The sequence below is a fragment of the Manduca sexta genome, chromosome 18 (genome assembly GCF_014839805.1).
Source record: "Manduca sexta isolate Smith_Timp_Sample1 chromosome 18, JHU_Msex_v1.0, whole genome shotgun sequence".
NCBI lineage: Eukaryota > Metazoa > Arthropoda > Insecta > Lepidoptera > Sphingidae > Manduca > Manduca sexta.
In genome coordinates, this window is record NC_051132.1 from 1,918,724 (window position 1) to 1,941,966 (window position 23,243).

At 34.6% G+C, this 23,243-nt stretch overlaps 2 protein-coding genes across 4 annotated transcripts; one reads left to right on the plus strand and one right to left on the minus strand.

The window, feature by feature from the left end:
* Positions 1 to 1,820: 1,820 nt before the first annotated feature.
* Positions 1,821 to 6,452, plus strand: LOC115447086 (beta-1,4-galactosyltransferase 7). The gene is made up of 3 exons (XM_030174008.2): positions 1,821 to 2,080; positions 2,163 to 2,712; positions 5,370 to 6,452. Exons 1-3 carry the CDS (start codon positions 1,963 to 1,965, stop codon positions 5,614 to 5,616), a joined length of 915 nt encoding a protein of 304 aa, XP_030029868.1. The 5' UTR covers positions 1,821 to 1,962; the 3' UTR covers positions 5,617 to 6,452.
* Positions 6,453 to 12,942: 6,490 nt separating this feature from the next.
* LOC115447085 (nicotinamide/nicotinic acid mononucleotide adenylyltransferase 1) lies at positions 12,943 to 23,012 on the minus strand. 3 transcript variants are annotated; one of them, XM_030174007.2, is made up of 7 exons: positions 22,795 to 23,012; positions 22,504 to 22,615; positions 19,801 to 19,912; positions 19,133 to 19,339; positions 18,629 to 18,730; positions 18,036 to 18,212; positions 12,943 to 15,968 (listed from the first exon to the last, which is right to left on the minus strand). In XM_030174007.2, the coding sequence occupies exons 1-7, from the start codon at positions 22,868 to 22,870 to the stop codon at positions 15,459 to 15,461; spliced, it is 1,296 nt and encodes a 431-aa protein (XP_030029867.1). In that variant the 5' UTR covers positions 22,871 to 23,012; the 3' UTR covers positions 12,943 to 15,458. The 3 variants fall into 3 exon arrangements, with proteins under 3 accessions (XP_030029867.1, XP_037296186.1, XP_037296185.1); XM_037440289.1 differs by having other exon boundaries at positions 15,686 to 16,164; positions 18,040 to 18,212; XM_037440288.1 differs by lacking the exon at positions 12,943 to 15,968 and adding an exon at positions 16,256 to 17,942 and having other exon boundaries at positions 17,973 to 18,212.
* Between the last annotated feature and the right edge of the window lie 231 nt (positions 23,013 to 23,243).

Consider the following 23,243-nt stretch of genomic DNA (forward strand, 5'->3'; position numbering starts at 1 on the left):
GCTAGGAGAGATTAAAGAATTTATTTACTTAATTTCTTAGTAATCTGTATATTAGTGGCTGTATAGAGGGATAAACTAAATCCACCGCTCATTCCCGCGCAATCATAAATCCAATCCATAATGTCTAAAAGCGTGTGTTTAATTAGTTCAGCTGCGCTTGTTATGGGGTATTACGGCTCATGCATATACAAAGGAAGGTACACGGCTAAATAAGATGATTTGCTTGATAAATTTTATTTAGAACTTCAGCCTTCGAGTTGTTTACGATAATCTGCAAGATAGTTGCATTTTATACATAATGCGCGAATACTTTGTTACTTAGTACCTTCTTACTACCTACACGGTGAAAAAGTAAGGCTAGTAAAATTACATGATTTTGTATTAATCAGTCCAAATCCTATAGGTTCCATGGCAATGGATGATGAAACGGTTGTGAAACGTGGGCCGCGGATTCGATTCCTGAACTAAGGTATATATTCAGGTGATTCCTGATGTTTTATGACTGGTTGTTGTAGTACTGAGTGTGTCTTTTATAAAATAGAACAGCAAAACTTCACTTCTGATTTATGTAAAACAGCTGTTTCGTAAAATATCACAAAGCAGGTTCTTCAAGGCCAAAATTACACACAAGTACCTATACCTAATCCAATAATCATTGGGTAATCACATCCATTATATCCTAATAGACGTTTACAAGCCATTGAAACGTTTAATAACAATGAGACAATAGCAAATCAATTCCATATCGTGTCGGACATTAGCCGCCATTACGCGCCTAATGTACTAGGGTCGCGCCAATAGCGTGCGTAGCCGCCATTCAGCCACGATTAATTAGCAATTCAAACAAATTTAGCTTAATAACACCCGCTCAGGCTGAGCCGATTGCGTTTACAAATAATTCAAGCCTTCTTAGTCATACATTTAGTTAAATGACTTAGCTTGTAGGTCAAACGAAAATCAGTCACGATTAAACATGGCGCGCCGTTTTCCCGCCTTGTAGTGATGTGCTGTTATTTTATCGATAAGAAAAAATATATTAACAAAAGGTTTTTCTATCAAAGAAAACCATTTTATATCACTATAGGATAATAGAATACTCACATGTAAAAAGAGTTTTAAAAATCTTATAAATGTTTTTAGTTACATATCATATTAGGTAAAAAATCAAATCTCAAATCTTCTAAATTATATTCACATCATCTATTCTTACCTACTCCATTGAATAGGCAAGAAATCTAAGAGGTGGTTTGCCTGGTCTCGTAAAGTCATAAAACCCGAATCCAAACCACTCCAAACCTCCCTAAGCGTCCTCAAAAATAATTTTAAGCTTCGATTCCAGGAGCTGAGGCTTTTTCGATTTCAATACAAGCAGGAAGAAAACCATCATTGTAATATTATCTACTCGAATCAAACGAACATCTATTGTGTCTGGCAAAATTCGACTCCCTAAACTTTTCAGGTATCCTCTCTCAACTTGTTTTTCTTTCATATGCCTTATTTTCATTCTAATATAAATAGAATTAGCGCAATACCTACGTTTTTACAATAATGTTACGGAAAAGTTTCGGATACAAGTACCATACAATTTTCAAGCTTTTTATTTTATTGTAATAATCCTGTCGTATATTAATTTATCTGTAACTCATCATAACATATTCATAAAATAATGCTAATAAAAAAATAAAATGTGATTAAGTGTGAATAATTCAAATTGAAAATCCGACATTCAAACCCACATGTATATAGTTTCGTAACTGTTACTTATTTCTGAACGAATCGTAAATGTCATTACCATATGGCATTATTCCACTGACAGTTGACAGCTGGTACAAGTGTCACACCAGTCCATCATCACGGGCCACGGCGATGTGATGAATATCTCTTTATTAAATGAAACAGTGATTATTGGCGTTAAATTATGACAATAAAGCAATTAAGAATAAACACATGACATAAACATTGATGCGTGTTAGTGTGAGTTTAATGGGTTATCGAGTAACAGGCTCAAAATGTTTGATTTTGTGTGTAGTATTAACTTTCATCATGGGATGCTATTTGGCGTCTTTACCCTTAGAAGACGGTAAGTACACTTCTATTTAACGCACCTCTTGAATAATTCACTTGAATTTTAGGCACCATTTAAAGTTATATCTATTTAACAGGAAAGGCAGCGTTACCTAAACCAATCGAGAATGCAATATCGAACGAATCGAATAAAAAACGAATGGCAATACTCGTCCCGTTCAGAGACCGTTTCGAGGAGCTACTAGAGTTCGTGCCGCACATGTTCGCATTCTTATCGAAGCAGGACATACCATTTCACATCTTCATAGTTCAGCAAAAAGACAGCAATCGATTTAACCGAGCTTCATTGATCAACGTGGGATTTTTACACACTAGAAACGACTACGACTACATAGCGATGCATGACGTGGACCTATTACCTTTGAATGACGATTTGAAATATGAATATCCTGAATCAGGACCTCTTCATATTTCGTCTCCCGATACCCACCCGAGATATTATTATAAGACATTTATAGGTGGTATCCTGTTGATAAAGAGGGAACACTTTGAGCTGGTTAAGGGAATGTCAAACAATTACTGGGGCTGGGGGTTAGAGGATGATGAGTTTTATGTGAGGCTGAGAGATGTGGGTTTGAAAGTGACAAGGCCGAGCAATATTACCACGGGTCGAGATAAGACATTTAGGTAAGTTATAGCTAGTTATGCTCAAGATGACTGCTATATTGACCCTTTTATGTATTCTTTTATTAGTTTTTTTTAAGTATATTTATAAGAAAACAAATGTCAATGTTAGTTTATAGCACTGTTTCATTATTTCTTTTAAATACATAATGTTGTTTCCAGCTACAAACATTGGTTTAACTAAACAAATTTCTAAAAATAAAAACTAATTTCTAAAAAAAAAAAAATATTGGTATGTAATAACATTGAAAATGAATGAATCTGTCAAAAACATCAGACATCAAATACATTTTTTATTTATATAATGTAATTTGACCAGGTTATAGTTTATCAAAGTATTAACCGCGGTATGTTCTAGAATATGTGTCCATTGACCCTAGCTGTATGAATTTGTTCCATTGTTATTTTTGTTTAAGATATGCATATGGACATTTAAAGCCATACCTACAAATTTAATAATCAAGTTAATAAGTGTTTTATCACTGTAATTTTTAAATTTTCTAGTTTTACTTTACTATTCCAAGCTTAAAAGAGAGATTTAAGTATTAAGTATAGTAAGAATGGTAATTAAATATGCCAGTAAGGACATTTATAGTATACTAGCTTTTGCTCGCGGCTCCGCCCGCGTTATAAAGTTTTTCAGGCTAAAGTTTTCCGTTATAAAAGTAGTAGTTTCCCGGGAGCCTATGTTCTTCCCAGGGTCTCAAACTGTCTCCATACCAAATTTCATCTTAATATGTTGGGTAGTTTTTGAGTTTAACACGTTCAGACAGACAGATGCAGCGGGGGACTTTGTTTTATAATATATTTTATAGAACTTTTTAAGAGGAACAATCCCGTCATACATCATTGTTGCATAACTTTAACCGTTTACGTAGCGCACGCAACGGAAGCTCTCAAAACTAATAATTTTTCCCCGTTTTTGCAACATGTTTCATTACTGCTCCGCTCCTACTGGCCATAGCGTAATGATATATAGCCTATAGCGCTCCACAAATAAAGGGCTATCCAACACAAAACGAATTTTTCAGTTCAAACCGGTAGTTCCTGAGATTAGCCATTACTGCTCCGCTCCTATTGGTCATAGCGTGATGATATATAACTTTGAGCACTCCACAAACAAAGGACTATTTAACACAAAAAGAATTATTCAGTTTGGACCGGTAGTTCCTGAGATTAGCCATTACTGCTCCGCTCCTATTGGGTATAGCGTGATGATATATAGCCTATAGCACTCCACGACCAAAGGGCTATACAACGCAAAAAGAATTTTTCAGTTTGGACCGGTAGTTCCTGAGATTAGCCATTACTGCTCCGCTCCTATTGGGTATAGCGTGATGATATATAGCCTATAGCACTCCACGAACAAAGGGCTATCCAACGCAAAAAGAATTTTTCAATTTGGACCGGTAGTTCCTGAGATTAGCGCGTTCAAACAAACAAACAAACAAACTCTTCAGCTTTATATAATAGTATAGATTTGAATTATCATATATAAGTAGAAAAATAAATCTTGCGATGCATCATTGAAGGTGTTGCAGATACCAAAAATTTAAAGAAAAAGCTTTGTTTTAACTGCCTACCTCTAACTAAACTAGATATTATGTCATTAATGCTTTGTATTAGATCAAATTCTAAATATTTTAATTTATTTATTTACCAAATAAAACTACTTGCATGACCCTTAACCAAATTCTGTAGACAATCTATTTACAGAATAGTATGATTGTTATTTAACTTTATTCAATGAATAAATAGTTTAATAGATTTATATTTCATGACTAAAATTGAGTTTATTTACATACAAAAGTCAGAAACAGTGTTACGATATGCAATTAGTTGGCTACCAAGAAATGCCGACATGCATGCCGCGATTAAGAGATACCACATAGAAGCGAGATAGTAAATATAGATTAGATTAGTTTATCTAGGTTCTGGGACTGATAGGGACTTTTACCTTCGTGTTTTAACAAGCTACTGTGACAATATATACCGTTTGATGATTGATAATAATAATCTTACAGATGTATGCCATATAGAAATATATTTTAAGATGCAAATCATTATCATAAAGGCGTAATTAGCGTGGCTATAAAATAATTGGTAGCATGATATTGATAAACATTCTATTATTTCTACCTATATTATATAATGTACAACAATGTATGTAGGTATAAAGATTAGACCAGTTATGAAAAATGTAAAATATTTCGATAGTCTTTATAATTATATTTTGCTTCCATAACATTAGTCTTTTACACCTGTTTAGATTCGTTAATCGTTGTACATTTATACTTCGTTAAAGCGATCGTTTATCACACCCTAATATCTACCCAGATTTCGCCATCTCGCTAGCCAATTCCACACTAGCTATCATGACAAAGTCTCCCCACTGCACCTGATGGTAAGTGAAGTGGGGTCCAACTAAATGTGGACTGACGAGAGATGATTAACCGTCGACGGTCGACACAATTATGCCGGCCTGTTGGAACCGGATATGCACAAGCCGATCCCAGAACGCGACACACTTCATGAGCCACGTGCCGAGTTTTAAGACCTTGTACAGTGGTCGTCATGCAGGCAGACATAAAATATATCCTTTCACCACCTTTATTAGTATTACCGTGCTTCCCTATAAAGACATTTATCTCACCTTCCAGACACATGCACGACAAAACATATCGCAAGCGAGACATGCGCAAGTGCTTCAACCAGCGCGAGGTGACGCGCCGACGCGACCGCATCACTGGGCTGCACGATGTCGCCTACAACATTCACAGCACGCATCGAGTCACTGTGGACGGATTGCCGCTCACCGTGCTCAACGTGGAGCTCGTCTGCAACAAAGAGACCACGCCCTGGTGCCAGTGTCCGGACCCTAACCCGCCTAAGAAGAAAGCTACTTAGCTTCTGGTTTAGAGGCTTGACAGAAGGGTGGTGTTCCACCAGAGTTCCGCGGTATCACAGGATGTTTTTGTTAAGAAACTCTTTAAAATACTATAAAGACTTTCCCGCCCTCACACCCACCACTACAACTGTAAGCCAGAATCAACAGTGGCACGCATTTTATGACACCCAGCAGTGAAGCTCGGCGAATCGCTCAAACAAATTTATTCAGGGAAAACTATTTTACCCGAAGAACCTTTTTTCAGTGGCCTGAGGCCATTTCTGAATAATGATTTTAGCTAAGCCTCCCTATTGGCAAGCTCCCTAGGGTTACCCGAGATTATTAGAATTATACGTAAAACAGTAAACATTTTATTAAGAATACCAAACATTCTCTGCAGCGGCACTTAGGCTATTATGATTCTTATGACGTGTTACTTTTATCCTTAGTATATTTACTTCATACAGCCCTGAACGTAGTGCTCCTGTACACCTAGTCGATTGTTTATCTTTTAATTTTCGAGCTACATTTGACAAGGGTAATCATACATATTGACTGCATCTGTGGCGTAGTGGTATTGCCTGCGTGGTACGACACGACTCTAAGGTATCTGGTTCAAATCCTGGGTCAGGCAGGGATGTAGAGATTTTCTGTATCAGCCCGGAGTCTGGAAAATGGACGGAACATGTGGGTGAAGAGTGGGTGCCCTGGTTACATTTCTGCCTACCCCCCTCAAGGATAAAGGCATGATGTTTGTGTATATATGTGTGGGATATACTCCACGTCACGTACCCTTCTTTTCATGAGTCATGGGCCTCAGAAACCATGAGGAACTCGGTCCCACGCCACTCAGATATCAAATAAATATAAGCGGATTATACATAATATGTTTATTTCTGTGCAGTCAACTTTAGACAATATTACTAATGAACCTTTGGGTTTGATATATTTTTGTAAAATATAATTATGTTACTATTTGCGAGGATCCGATTGACAAATTATTTGTGTACAAACATCTGTAGACATGTTTTGGACTTCCTCGTCGACATTTTTATGTCTGATATTAACTGAATCCCAATTTAGATTTAATTTCTGTAAATTAATCTAATATTATTTATTACTTTTAAGTAGGTTAGGAAATAATAGATTTTAAGTCTTATTGATATGACAAAAATAATGTTATTGAATTATGTAAGCATCAAACCTAATCAAGTTATCATTTATTTTTATTACATTAATGTTTTATTTGAATAGCAAAATACTTTGAATATTATAAAAATAAATGAAAATGCTAAAAGATTCAGTCTAGATTTGTAATAAAACAAAAAACGGAATAAATAAATATTTTATTTAACTTATTGAGAAGCTTTTATTAACATTATGTGGTATGAGTAATATTTGAAATCTCCATATTTTTTATTTCGCAATATACGTGGATAAAATGGTATCCACACAATTTATAATCATTTAAAGGTCCACAGTAATATGTTGGATCCCAATTAGAAACGGGTAAATTATGCCGCCATTTGTAACATAAAAAATATGAAGATTCGAAATAAAGAACACCATATACAGGGTGTTTTTTCAAAGAGTATCCATATTTTATTATTACATTCCAAATATATATAATGACTAATATAAAATGAAAAATATTTAAAATGAAGTATAATTAACAAGTTATTTACATTTCAAAATATCTCATAGTGTTCGATTTATGGTCAATGTTTATACGTTTGTACGCGCGATCATTGATAACAATCATACAACCATACACATAAGCCAATGTGAACATGTGTTAATTTGCCGACGAAACGTAAACCGATCCTTGCCTCCTTAGCGAAGCGACGCGGGCACACAGTCTGATAATGATTATTACCTACACATAGCAGATAGTTCTGTACTTTTACCGGTTTTAGGACCGTCATAATAATTAAAAACTAAAACACTATTTTAACATTTTAAAATCGCAAACCACTGTTAGTCTTTATTATGGCGTATTTAAAAAATTGGAATCAACTATTAACCTTCAACAATACGGGTGGAACCCTGAAGAATTCAGTAACATCCACACGTAATACTCGCTAACACCGCATTGTTTAGCTGCCTCATTGGCACCAGCACGAGGGTCCCGCAAGAAAAACTCGATTACCGCGTTTTCGATGACCGGGCGTATCACGGCATGTCCTTCTTGATCAGCTTTATAAGAGGGTGTGCTGAACTGCCCAAACTCCAATAACCTTTGGTTGGCTTCCAAATTCGTTCTTTGATTGGGTGCGCGGGAGATAAATACTTACTCCATTGTCTTTGAAGACGCGGTAAAGTTTTATGTTCATAACTTTCCCAACTTAAAATGTAGCACTGTATCATCCCATAATATTCACGGATTGAGTAACTGACTTTAGTTTGTTGAGCCATTAATAACAATTATGACAAGTTTTGGCAAAATACAAAAAATTAAAAAAACACGGGCATACGCAACAGGTCACGGTCAACACTGGCGAGCGGGAGAGCAGAGAGGTGGCGGCGGCGGACCGCGCGGGCGGAGGAGCAGGAGGCCTCACGGGTTTTGTAGGTAGATAGGGAAGATCGCGATCGGCGCGGGCGCCTGCACCGGCCGAAGTGCCTGGGCGGCGGGCAGCGGGCGGCGGGACGGCGGTACGGTGCGGCCCAAGCGTTTGATGTTTTCGAGCCTTTCTTATCGTATGTTTTGAATGTGTGCGTGCGTTGGTCAAAATTAGGTATTACTATGAATGTTTATGAATGGCTTGTAGTACTATTAATAAACACCTTTCGTATTGTCTGTGTGTTCTGTTTTTTAGGGACAATAAGTCGGAATTTTATGAAAAAAAAAATATTGTTTTTTATTTCATGAATCGTATATACTACCGATTCTGAACCACCTGTAAAAATTTGGCTACACTTTGAAAAAACACCCTGTATAACCACAACTAAAAAAGGAACATTTTTAATAACGTAATCAGAAATCACATAGTTTTTTATTTAACAGAAAAATATTCGCCGACAATCCGAAGGCGTACTGGCCACCTGAACGTAAGCACACTACAATGTTGTAATAAAATATGTTCAAATGCTAACCCACGTTGAATGGTTTGACCAATAAGTGTTCTATATTATAATGTACTTAGGTATAAGCCATAATATGTGCCTTCGGTTCATAACAGAATGAACACATTACTTCGCTTTTGAAACTAAATTCGTAAGAGCTAAATATTTGATATTATAATGAAAAAATATTTCATTCTATTAAATACACACTTTCGAGAAAATGGAATCGACCTATCTGCAAATTTTCTTCATAGCTATTCAATAACATAGTAAAATTTGTATTTTATGTCATCACAGTTTACAGATCATTTTCATTCCTATTACAGTGTTAATAAAGATAGTTTCGCATATCCAAAATGATTTAAAATGGTCGACTAACAGCCGTTTTCAATAAACGATCCCAATCTCAATCTTCAATCTGGTTCCGAGAGTGAACCAATCAAAATAAGGCATTTGTACACATGTCAAAAAAAATGTTCTGATTGGTCCATTTTTGAGATAGATTGAAAAAAGCGATTGGGATCGTTTATTGAAGTGTCATGAGTCGGTAAGTTATTTCTAAATCATAGTATGATACTTATTAGGCAGATCTTGAGCCCACAGTGTATTTAAATCTGAAAAAAAGAATACTAAATATGGATACTAACAAAAAGTGTAAATTGTCCATCCTGTTACGACACTAATATTGGAAATAATAAAAAATTAAGTACATATTAATCCCCATAATTTCCTTAAGAAACACTTCATCATTTTAATGAAATCTACTTGATATAAAAACTCAGGTAGTTTATTCAAATGGCATCCAAGCTCTTTGTATCCAAAGCTATGCTAATATTGACAGCATGCTTTACCGACCATCTGCCACTATTTTCTCATTTTATTACTTAATTTAGAGGTAATTATGCTGTTTTTAAGGTTTAAACAACCGAATAAATAGGAATTAATATAGCTAACAGTACAGCTCAGGCGGATTTCTAGTTTGAAAATATTAATAATTTTAATAAAATGTTTTTAGATTATTTTTTTTTGTTACATGCGATATGTTTCTTAAGAAAAAAAACTTTATGTATTTCAATTTGCAAAATAAATTCTATTGTTATAATTAATTGCATATCACACATTCGCTATTATATTCGTTTATAAATACGATTAATATTTTAAATGCTTATCGATTCAGTATTCATTGTTCATATTTAAGTAGGTATTATATTAAATATCCGAAAATAATTGCCATGATATACACAAAAAGCAACAAAACACTACTGATGCTATCTTATGTATTTCATTCAGAAATATCAGCTTTTATCAACTGTTCCATAATTTTCAAAAATAGAGCTACATTGGTCTGTATTAGCAAACCTATTTTAAGTTCGCATTTAGGGGTCCCTTAACTCAGATATAAAAATCGGGCACAAATAGTTTAGTAATCATTAAAGCGGACTGTAGTTCATTGTTAAATTTACTTCCTACTACATAATATTTTCAATAATGTAATGACTATTGCGAATACATATTCAAATTCATAAACTGATGTGTTTATATAATAAAAGTGTGGGAAATATTATTATTACATGGGATAGAAATGAGTACCTACTTGCTCTTTATTTTATTCAAGCAAAGGAATATGTTATGTTGCAGATAAAAAACTGCTATTGTACTTTTTTTTAAATAAAACCTATTATTTTCTACAAAAAAAAATTGGAAAAATTCCTACATGAAATTAAAAGAATTATAAATGATAATAATATTCACTAAAATTTAAAATTCTAAGAAAAATGAATAAACATATACATATGATAAGCAATCAAACATGAATTTTCAGATAATTTTCAAGTACTCAATTACAATACTTGTAACTGATAATCTTATATAAGTGATAAAATAAAGAAAAACAAACATACTCTTTACCATATTTTTTTATAAAAAATTTAAGATAAAGTTTTAAACAAAAATGATGTCACACATCTTTAAAACCAAATATAGATAATATCACAAAGCTACATGAAACTATAAAATTTAAGTCGAATAAAATGACGTGTCAAATATCCTTTATTCAAAGCCTTTTTATAAATCTGGGAATCAGTACTATTATTAAAATATATCCTGACCAATGTAGTTAAAATTTTTAGCATTTAAAGTTTTCATTTCATTTTAAACAAGTCAAATTTTATAGCATACAATATTCTTAAACTAGGTGAAGTCATTTCTTTTTTATAAACGCTAGCAGCACTTTTTATGTTTTGTCTCTTTCTAACTGATAATCATAACATCCAATAGTTTAATAGACCTATTATGAGAAGAGATAACTATAACTAAAACTTAGACGTTTGACATACGGTTGTTATTTGTATGGCAGATATTAAGTGCTGAACCGATGTGTGATTCAATAAAAATCCAAATGACTCGCGTTTCAGAAATTTGTAGAACTATATCGTCATGCTAATTTTAGCCGTTAAAAATTAAGTGTCAATCATTACCGTAATAAAGGATTTAATTAACTATTAGCGTTTATGAAAAAAGTAATAAATCTACAAATGCACTAAGGACTTATTCCATGCGAATAATTTCAAAAAACTACCAACTGAATACGAGTTAGATTGTCAAAATTATTTCACGAAAATGTTCTACATTTTCAGGCACTGAAACAAGACTGGGTGTACGAGGCTGAAATATTTTGAACGAAGGTAAGATAGGTATGTTTTTCTGCAGTAGAAAAATTGCCTACGGTATTATTTGAAGCCACAAAAATACTTTTAAAAAGTTTAAGAAGCGTTAAGCAGTTTATCCTTTAAGATCATATCGACAGACTCGATTCTAGGACAGAGAAAGCCGAATAAAGCGTATACGAACAATCTATTGAAAATAATTAAGATTGCAAAACAGACATGGACGCATGTTTAATTCAAAAAGCCAACGTACACCTTTTGCCTATAAACTTCATTAAATAAAATATATCAAGCGATACTAATATTGCCTAATGCTGTGCGTTCACTGAACATATATTTTTAGCAAAGCTTTATTTCATTACATAGCAAGAAACATTGTCACCTAAAATGACTCCCCATTATCTGCCTCTAGTCTTACTCTTACTGACAGTCACGGTAAAGCTACGTGACCCAATCGTAATAGTAAAAGTCGTATTAATTGGACTAGAGACAGCACATATTGCGCGTACACCCACTTTGGGAATCTAAAATATATTTGTTTTGTATTAAAATATACACACATTTTCCCGTGACGAAAATACGTGCGCTATAAACTTAAGCTGGTTTCTTATCGCGTGGAAAGAAAATAAGCAGGAAAAAGCGTGTGTGCACTAGTTGTGCCTTTGCCATTGGGGATAAAGACGTGGTTATGCATGTAATTGATTGACAACTATCTACATGAATATGGTCCCTATTCTCTTGATTAGCGGACTACACAATACCTTGTAATACTGGTATAGGTCAGTGTACGCACAGCTAATGCTAACATGTAATGTGGCCGGCGTTGCGTCGCGTCGCGTTGCGTTGCACGGTCGCGCGCGTGTTACAGCTCGCAACGGTCGCAACGCGCGCAGCACGTCAGCTACAACGCGCAGCCGCCGTCCTACGCACACATACGCGCTAGTCAACAACTACTACAACAGTGACAGGGTCTATGAGATCACTTTTGTTAGAAATATATTTTACTACATTTAAAAAATATATATATATATATTTGAAAAACGTTATTTTTTTATTTTACTAATTATTCTAAAAACACAAAATGATCTCATAAATGTAAATTGGATCTGAAAAATAATAAAAAATCTATTTAATAAAAGAGTAAATATAAATAATGAGTACTCAAATTCTGCGGGGAATCTATAGCACACAAAACAGCTACAAAGTTTACCATCGTCAAATAAATTTTTCATGCCTTAAATATATTTAATACAATCAAATACCTTCATTATTATAATTACTTTTAATAAAATTTGTAATTTTTGAATGTACGCCACGATTTTACTATAAATCATAATACTATATGGTCGACACCTAGGAACTTTTAAGCGTAATTATTGCAATTTGTTTTAACAAAATACTCCAAAAAACTATACGTTATAATCTGGTAAGAAAATACACTAAATAGTTACAATTTCTGTCAATCTGTCAAATTTCTAAGAATAGTCATAAAACCCGAAATACCCACCAACAAAACACCCTTTTTTCTTTGTTATTTATTTCTTAATAGAAGTAAAATATTAAAGCGCACAAAGCCAGGGGGAATACATAACAAGCACAAGAGAAAACCACAAGCAAGTCAACAATTATAGAATTTATTATTAGTAACACGCTTATAATATAAACTACAAACCACAGAAAAAGAGTTGGCACACAAAATACATCACACAGCTTAGCATACTTTGATCTGTTCCAATTTGGCGTAGAAGTCGAGTAAAAAGAAAATTATTATTTAGAGAAAAAAAAATAACATACAAGTAGACTAAACTTTGAGTTTAGAAGTTAATTAATATAGTTTTTTTTTAGTAAGAATTTGTAATTTTGTCACATTATAAAAGAAGACAAACTTAACTTCGTTTAAACAATAAAAAATATATTTAAAAAGACAGATCCGTATTTAACATCTAAATCAAGCACAATAAAACCCAAATAAGTTTTTATTCTTACACCAGGGCAGTACATAGAGGTAAAATTTTACTTACTTTTAACAATTAAAGTATAACAATGATTTAGAAGGAATTTGGAAGACGGAAAATAATCAACATCAATATACTAATCAGAAAAAAACACACAAACTACTTTAACATGATGAGTAAACATGTTCTAATTATTGTGCTATTAGGAATATTTTCGATAGTAAATACTAGAAAATTCGTAATTAAATTCTTAAGTCGATTCTACCAAACATTTGGATTATAATAATTATATAAGTGTGTAGGCATTTGTGGCTTGTTATGAAGTTTATATTTAGTTTTACAGGCAGGTATCCAGTGGGGGATAGTTGGGGGCGTTACGACAATAAGCAATTTTTCAATAACAAATAGCAAATCAAGTTTAGAACCCCGAATATAGATTGGATACTTGCCTGATGTTTTAATTTGCCTTATATTTTGTTATCCAATGCTACATATTATGTTGGTTGTACACGGTATAAAAATTCATATCAAATTTGATATTAACAAAAAAATCCTGATCTAATTACCCCAAATTAAAGTCAAATCGATTTACATTTTTAATGAAAAGCAACTTGGGTACCGCCTATATCTCACTGCAAACGGAATCTAGACTAATGAATTTATATACTGTGGTTAAACATTTTGATTTATCGTTGACAATTTAATATATTTCTTTCTACATTTTTATACTTAGCCAATCGAAGTTACGTTGACAATCGTTATAACTACAAGAAGTATATATTATGATTACGCTAAATTGATATAAAAGGGGTACAAGAAGTTACAAATATAAAAAGGATTTTATTTCGCGTAGAATCAAAAGTGGGAAAATCCAAAAATTTGGTTAGGTACCACTACCACAGGTAGGTTAGAAAAATTTAGTCTATTAACTGAACAATAAAAATCAAAGTATTTTAAGAAGTATTGGGCATAAATATAACGGAAACGAATACGCTACTAATATAAAAACTGGGTGGAGAATTATACAACCTACTAACATATTAAATATGATTTTCGTAAAGATGTTTCTATGCTTTGGTCATGGATGTTTTGAAACAAGGCATAAGCTGTTATTTGTAACTCTATGAAATTTGGCACAAATAGATTAAGACCTAACTATTTTTTTAATTTATAGTTTTATTTTTATCATGACATTAACTCGCACGACAGATAAGTTACTAAAAAGATAATCCTCAAGATTCTAGACATAGACAAAAACTAGGCCTTTGTTTTATCCCGTATGATTTTATGAATTAATCCTACATTTTGTGCGATAAGACATTATGTAGTTTAATATTTTTTATAAATTGGCCCTGAATTTATCCACTTTTGATCCCAAACAAAACAACCTTAATGACATAGAAGTTCAATATTGTAAATATATACAAAAGTACTATAATAAAGGGGTTAGTTTATAGTCAATTTTAAAATTTAAAGCAATTAATTTCAGATTTTTTTATACAATATGAAAGACATATATAAAAGTAATTTTCCCTGAGGAAATTAAAAATGAAAATCAAGAATTTATCAAAAAAAGAACATTGTACTGCTAGTCCCAGGTAACATTGTACTGCTATTCCTATTTCAATATTCGAAATTAATAAATCATTTGAGTGACTAGAATTATTTAGCTTAACTATCAACATTTTATATATTATATCAACTCAATATGTATACAAATTTTGAGATTAATGCCATTATTTTATATGCGAATTTATTTTTTATTTTTAAATTATTTTCGATATTTATATTTCGCAATTGACAGTATAATTGTATAGGAACAATGATATTTGTTTCACATTTTTTTTGCATGTTGTAAAAATTGAATATAAATATATATTATTTTAATAATCTCTCGTTAAGTCTTTAACGTTATGATATAAAGGCCAGGTTTAAGCAAAAGAAAATACATAGTGGAAGCTAAAGATATTTTAGAATAAAGTAATATATATGAAAACAGTTATAAAATTATTATTTTAAACCTCAGAGGCAGTATTCAACTGTGAAATAAATAATTGTGTGTAGACACAAAGAATAAGAAGACAGAACTTTTCAATTATCTACAATTTAAATTGAACAAATTTTGTCACAGCACTAAAAAATGAATTTCTCTCTCGTGTCACCGCTCGCCAATATTCAGACGATGGCCTCCGTATCGCTAATAACATGAATGCCATGCTTGGTCAGAATCAGCCGGACAATGTCGTTGCAGCTACGAGTCTTGTAATTCTTACTGGTGTCCTTCAGTTTAATACTTTTCACTTTATCGCACAGTTTACTGACTTCGGACTTACTCTTCTTCATTTCCTCAGGCCTCAACTTCCTAATAGTCGAGGAGCATCGCTTCTTCATCGGATTCTCTGGTTGCATATCGACATTCCCTTCGCTAACCCTACGCCGATAGAGATCGTAGTCGATATCGTCCTTCTGCAGATAACTGTCTAAAGGGCAATAGGTTGTTTCGGCAAAACTTACCTTATCGTCTTTGATAGCGTGCTGCGTGACGTCACTGACGATTTTCACCGCCTTCCCGGGCACGTAGTTCGACGGGACTTTATCGACATACGCTAACTTCGGCTTGATTTGATTGACGGGGCTGACGCTGTCGGTGTGGCTGGGCATCAGGAAGTTGGACTTGCGGGCTCTCTTCACGGTGATGGTTTCATCGACTATCGATGGTTTGTCCCTTATCGATATTAGTATATTTTTGAAGCTGGCCTCGTCCGGTGACGCCATGACGACATCCTGCGGCGATCGCTTGTCGTAGTTGGCTATCAGTTCGGTAAGCATGCTGTACTCACTGTTTGTCCGGGCAGCGTGAACGAGAAGTGTCAGTTAATCACTGTGTAATATATTGATGTTAGTTATTCAATTGACTAATTACGCTATTATGAATGATATGACTATGCTGCTTGATTTTTAAGCAGTGGTTTTACAATTACTCTGCTAACTAATTTACCCTAAATTTGCCACCACTAAAAGAGGTCGCCCTAGACTCCAGCGGACTCAGCCTGCTGGTAAATCCACCATTAAGTGGAAGAGACTTGACCCCAGCAATGGAACAGTATATAATACAGACCTGATTTTATTATTTAAAAAATGCAAACATTACACGTATGATTTACAATTTTAATATTATATTTCGTATATCTACAGTATATGTTTTAATTTGAAGAACCTATTTATTCACACGGCAGTCTATGCTTGTAGGTAACTAATAAAAATATTGTAAACGACAAAGAAATCCTAAAAAAAATATTCTAACAAGGCTCTCAAAGTGTAAATACCCTTGCGTGGACTCCTTGTATGGTTTATGTTATCCATCATTATGTAATTATATGACCTTTAAGTAAGATCCGTTTTCCCTTCATACTTCAAACCTGGCTTAGGACAACAATACCCAGGTGCTAAAATTCCCATAACAAATAGGGTCATGGATTCTCGGACAATAAATCCAATACTGAATACCTTAAACAGGTCCCTCGACTAAGCATGCTTAATTTGTACAGGATTATTTGGTCATTGCATTAATAAATGAAACGATATACTCGTCTTCTAAAAAACAACTCTTTAGCATAAGTTAATTTAAAATAAAAATATTAAGTTTCAAACAAAACAAATATTAATAAAAATATATTTTAATTTTACAAGTCCCGAGCCATAAACTACTGCACGAAAAGAATTTATCGGGACAGCAACATCATGCTTCAGTCAGAAATATTTCCACACTATATTCACACTTATATACAAAATGATAAAAAAATCAGAAAATTGAAACTAGGATTTGTGGCGAAAATATTTCTTATTCATGGATGATTTTAGCACAATGTTAGCTGAAGTAAAGACGAGTTCTCATTTAGTAGCGCAATGTATAAATCACTCTGTATATAGCCCAAGCAACAAAATAACTAAAATACCTCGCCATGTTCTGGAAACATTATAAATATGGAACTAATTTATTATACTCACAACAATAACTTTAAAATTAAAAAGTTAAGTAGCGCCTCCAAAGCAAGTTTTTATTTTCTTGGTCAAGATAGCCTGATGTCCCTATTTTTTCCAAATGGTTTCACAAATTTACATATATTTCGTAAGACCTAAGTCATAGATTTATGGTTATCACTTAGGAGGGGGAAGGGGGGACGAGGTTCCACTATTTAATACGTAATTCCCTCCCCCCTACCCGCCTGATGACCCTATTTAAAAGATAGACTTGAAATAGGAATATAATTTCTAGAATTAAAATAAATGTTAGTCTACTGTTCTATTATTTCTGGATGGCATTAAGTGATAGTCTGAAGCGGTATTGAGAGATGGTATTGGTGAAGGGCACTGTGAAGTAGTATTTAGCGGTGGTACGGGTGGGCAGTGCTGGGTACTGGTACCGAGTGATGGGATTGGGGGGTAATGGCGTGAATAGGTGCTTAGGGGCGCAACCTGTGAGTGCTCTTGGGAAGTGGCACTCAAAGGTGGTACAGCTGGGTAATTCTGGGAGATGCTACTTAGAGATGGCACAGTTGCACAGTGTTGGGACATGTTATCGAGAGGTGTTACTGATGAGATATGCTGAGAAGTGCTTAGGGGTGGTATGGATGGGTACTGGTGGGATGTTGTGGTGTTCAGCGATACTGAGTGACAATGCTGTGAAGTGTCGCCGTTGGACGTCACAGGGGAGTCGGTGGCGCGGGTGGCGTGGGTGGTGGGGACCGGTACTGACGTGGGCGGGGCGGGCGGGGCGGGCGCGGCGCCGTAGAGGCGGTGCGCGCGCAGGTAGGCGAGCACGGCGTCGTCGGTGAGGTACTTGGCGCTCTCGCCGCGCCGCACGAGGCGCCGGATCACCGTCGAGCTCACCTCGTTCGCGATGTAGTTCGTCACTAGCATTATGTTTTTCTACAAATAATACCATATTTTACTTTAAATTATATAATACAAATTAAAATAGTATTAACACATCCAAAAAAAGACAGGTGATACAAAAAAAATCGCATCAATGTTTAGTAACTATTTCGTTACGTACATTCATTTTGAAAAATGCTCAAGTGGTAAAAATCAACATTAATGTTCTTTTCCTTTTGTCCTATACACAACATAAGCAATAAAATATTATTAAATTAGTAATTTGAAAATACACTAACAATTAACTCTTATGTCCCCCTGAAAATATTCCTAGATCCGGTCCTGTATTTTAGTGAGTCACAAAATTTTAAATCGATATTTCATCCATTTACTTATCTTTGAATCTAAAATCAAAAAAATAAATCACGTATTAAGAATCGAATAGAAAATGTAGAATTGAATGCACTCACTCTATGTTTATAAAGTAGGTCCGACTCGTGTATGAACCGGCCCGGGTCGCTGCCGGCGCGCGTCACCACCACTAAGCCATGATGACCCACTATCGTCTCTAACTGCAAACAAAATTGTTACTTTAAAAAAAACGTCTGATAGCTTTGATCATAGCCTTCCAAAAGTATCTAAAGAACACAAAAATTATTGATACATCCACGGATACATCTCTTATTCGCAAGTCAAATTAACAAAAAAAATACAGCATTTTAAACTAGGTATGATACAATATTGGCCTAAAATGGTTAGGTAATTTTTATTTAATTTCATTTTTATACCATTAACTGACAGCTCCAAAAAAAAAACAGTTAAACAAAATTATCTAAAAATGATTTAAAAATTATAAGTATAGCAAATCAGAAGATTCAAGATTCATATGTTTTGAGATAGGTCACTTTAGCTCTAAAAGTGCATTATGAAGTCAGCAAAAAGGTACTCTGTAGGCCCTTCGCCAGTGTACTCACGTCATCATCAGACCATAGTCCAGGCGTAGCGAAGGACTCCAGCAGATCAGCACCGCACAGCAGCTTGATGGTGACCGGCTGGTCCTGGTTGCCATTGACACCGGCGAACGAGTCCGGCTCGTCGATGCTGTTCACATTGAGCACGTCGTCCGGCAGCCATGACGGCGGATCTGGCTCCAGGGCGTTCATGTGACTGTTGATCATGTCCTGAGTACAACACTTCCTTGTTATAACTTAAAACGAATAGTTTAAAGATGTATCTTTTGAAACAGATTAGTCAGTAAAAGCTTTCATGTTCTTTTTACTTGATTTTTTTATTGTCTCAGTGGGCAAACAAGTAAGCAATCTGCCTGATGGTAAGCAGCATCCGCTATCCATAGCTTAAAGCAATACTGAAGGCACAGCCAATCCGTTGCCTACAGGTGAGCACTCTTAATCGATTAGAAAAAAATATGGGAAAACATAGGTGTTATTGATAAAATGTTTAATCATTGCTGTATAATGCACGAGGCTGATACAAACAGCTGAAGATCAAGAGTGGGGAACGGGTTGACATTAGACCCCTACCACAACTACAAAATAAGTTGTCTCTTTAATATATTGTCAAATAAATGAATTAAAAAAATAAATTAATTGTCATATTGTCCTGGGTTCTACATCTAAATTACCTGGTGGTACTGTAAGGACACTCGAGTCCTCGTCCAGCCGGACCGCTGCGTCTCCCACTCTGAGATCTTGATCCACCCCGACGAACGCAGCGCCAGTTTCAACATGGCTATCCTGGAAAAGATACCTTTTACTCATTGATCATTATTTCGCAATTATCTTTTATAATAAAAATACCCTAGAAAATTTTACCACATTTTGGAAAATTACCAAGATGTAAGTTTTTTTTTTGTTTATTGCTTTAAATGACGAGACGAGCTTGCCGTTCGCCTGATGGTAAGTTATAGGATCGCCCATAAATGGTAGAAACACCATCCAACATCTCAAATTACAACATACTGTTTGGTATTTCACAACGCTCCCCATCGTGAGACATGAGATGTTAAGTCTTATTATGTCCAGTAGTTACACTGGCTACAATGTCCTTTAAACCAGAACATAAAAGTGACTACACACTGTTGCTCGGCGGCAGAAAGAAACATTCTGGTGGCACTTACCGAAGCAGACTCTCACATATGAGAGATCTACCACCAGTGATAGTAAAGTAGATATTATTTCATTAATCATTAAACGGGTTGACTACTGGTCAGATGGTAACATCTGCCTATTAACATTGTATATTATAAAACTTAAAAAACCAAAATCTACATGTTTATAAATCTGTGTGAAAAAAAATTATTCCAATCATAACTGCCTGTGATTTGAGTTTGTGCAGTATCAGTATGTGCGCTATGGGTCCAATATTAGCGCCACTTAACGTTGCAGGATAACAACATGTATATATATATTTTACAAGTACGGACATAAGACTTGTACCTTTATATGACAATTTATCTCTACATAAATAAATCTATTCATTGTTTACACATATTTGTTATAATTAACCTTTAGCAAAGATAATAAAAATATTTCGTCAAAACATTTATATGTACACATGAAAGTCTTCATCAGTATTTTTCTTGACTTTAATAAATACTTCAGAATGGAGAGTATATTGTATCAAAGCAATCAGATGGTACCTAGTATCCACTTCCTATTTCTATGATAAAATAACATCAACAGACATACCCTGTCTATCCCTGGTACAACTATCAGATGTGCAACAAGAGATCTCACTCTTCACCATGCATGTTCTGCCCCATCATACATGGGACAGAATACACATGCGCATACACACATCCCATTTTGGCAATTCAAATTCCAGACATAGGGCTGATACTGAGCAGAAAAACTCAATGTCACTTTGAACAACTTAGGATTCGAACCTGGGAGCTCATGAGTAGTGCCATACTGCACACTCAATACAACTATACCACTGAGAAAAGTTCATGCACAATGGCCTGACTACTTTATGGGCTAAGTGCAGAAAAAGGAGCCCATAACCATAACCACTGAGAAAGTCCTAATAATAATTATTCCTCTGTTATAAGATTTTTTTTGTGATTGCAAATATATATTTAACTCAATTCTGAAAAAAACATTAAAACATTATAACAGCAATATTATAGTCCTTGTTGCGGACAATGAACCGGCCTCGGCAACCTGACTACCTAACTATTTTGTAAATAATTATAGCTTAGTTAATTTGTTATTTTTCCTTGTATATTTTTGTTGCTTTAATAATTGTATAAAGTTAAGTCAAAATTGTATAAACGTGCACCCGTGGCGGTGTGTAAGCGCGGCCCGCGGGTGATACCCCGCGTCGCCGCGCATGAGCCGTAGCGCGCACCGCCACGCATGCACCGTAGAGCGCGCCGCCACGCATGCGCAACAGCACGCGCGCGCCGCGGCCCGTGCGCCGATGGCTGTGATTGGCGAAGGCTAAGCGCGTACGAACTCTCACCCATCGCGCATGGTGCCATCATAGTATTGCATATAAACAAGAGCCTCTGAGACAATTTTACTCAGCCTCAGCCTCAGCACTCAGCTTCAACTCAGCCTCAACACAACTTCAGCAACCTGGCAAGAAAACTCAGCGGCTCTCAAATCAAAGGAAGAAAAGTATACCTATTGTACAAGAATTATTGTGAATGTATCTACTGTGTGAAAACAAGAAAATACACGAACTTTTTATTGGAAAAAGAAGTTGTTTTATTCAGTCGAACCCTGAAGGAGAGACGCTCCTTACAATCCTAATAACTAGCATCTAATTATAATTATGACCTTATTCACATGAATATAAATTCATGGTGACACGTTGTTTGTTAATTTTTATATATAAAATTGACTATCTTATCTTAATGATAAAGGAAGCCGGAAAATACTAAATAAACTATGTCAACAATATGTAATATTAAACAAATATAACATCTTAGAAATTTTATGACATATAATTATAAGATTTTGCTACTGCCATGAGGACCCCTTCATTTAAAAGGTTAAAAGCGCATTTCAAAAACCCACTTTAAAATACTATATAGTCTGTAAAATGTATAAAGGCAGGCTTAGTGTCATACCATACAACTAGTAAATTCCGCACAATGATTGATTGCTTTATTCATCTTACAAAAGAAAGTCCATGCTAACTTAATAAAATCTTGAGAAGCCATATCAGATTACAACATAGATAAGAAATATAAACATTATGACACTGGAAAAATGTTTGAGCTTGAATTCGATTTGCTATCTAAATTATAATATTAGGTAAACTTTATTACTTTAATGATAATTTAAAAGTTTTTACAAATTGTTTTTTTTTATTTTACCTGTGTTGCGCTGCGACTAAATCCTTTTTACCGTACGCGTCATGCACAGGGGACACTATGCCTCCGACAACAGTCCCCAAACCAAGTGAATGGATGTAATCCCTCGCAATCTCTGGAAAAACACCAAAACATTACCACAAGAAAAAGCATCATTAGGTTAGTCAGTTATGAAAAGAATCAATAACGATAACGCAACATAAACCACTTTAATTATTCAAGGAATTCAACCCCTCATGCATAGAAAAATATTATGCAAACATCTCAAAACCTTGACCTCCAACTTAAACATACCGAACATCCTCAAATGCATGTATGTGGGGGGACTGAAGCTCCCGCAGGCCATCAACACAATCAAACCCTTCGACATTGCTCTGAATTGATATTCAAAAATGAAGGAAAATATATTTTCTTTAATATTTTACGTCTTATATACAAAGACCACTGTATCAAATCACAATTCACAACACAACTCAACTTGACACAACATTCGCGATTCATTGATTAGTTTGTATAATACGACTTTATTAAAAAGCGGTGTGTTTGCTTAACAAGCTGCTTATATTTTTTACCTCTTTTACTTAATTGGCTAATATGGTCGACGTTCCATACCCCGAAATAAAAGGATGTCAAATTATAAGCATTCAAGTGCAACACACTATGAACATTTATTCTGTAAAATAAATATAAATTTTCGTCACTTTGACATATGTATCTACGTATTCCATTATTTTTACTGCATT

Bases quoted from the DNA above. Each gene is read 5' to 3' on its own strand.
- LOC115447085 (XM_030174007.2), bottom strand. From the start codon at position 22,870: ATGTCGAAGGGTTTGATTGTGTTGATGGCCTGCGGGAGCTTCAGTCCC. The intron at 22,616-22,794 runs GTATGTTTAAGT...GTGTTTTTCCAG, and splicing joins CATGCATTTGAGGATGTTCG to AGATTGCGAGGGATTACATC. The intron at 19,913-22,503 runs GTAAAATAAAAA...TATCTTTTCCAG, and splicing joins TTAGTCGCAGCGCAACACAG to GATAGCCATGTTGAAACTGG.
- LOC115447086 (XM_030174008.2), top strand. From the start codon at position 1,963: ATGCGTGTTAGTGTGAGTTTAATGGGTTATCGAGTAACAGGCTCAAAA. The intron at 2,081-2,162 runs GTAAGTACACTT...TCTATTTAACAG, and splicing joins GTCTTTACCCTTAGAAGACG to GAAAGGCAGCGTTACCTAAA. The intron at 2,713-5,369 runs GTAAGTTATAGC...CTCACCTTCCAG, and splicing joins GGTCGAGATAAGACATTTAG to ACACATGCACGACAAAACAT.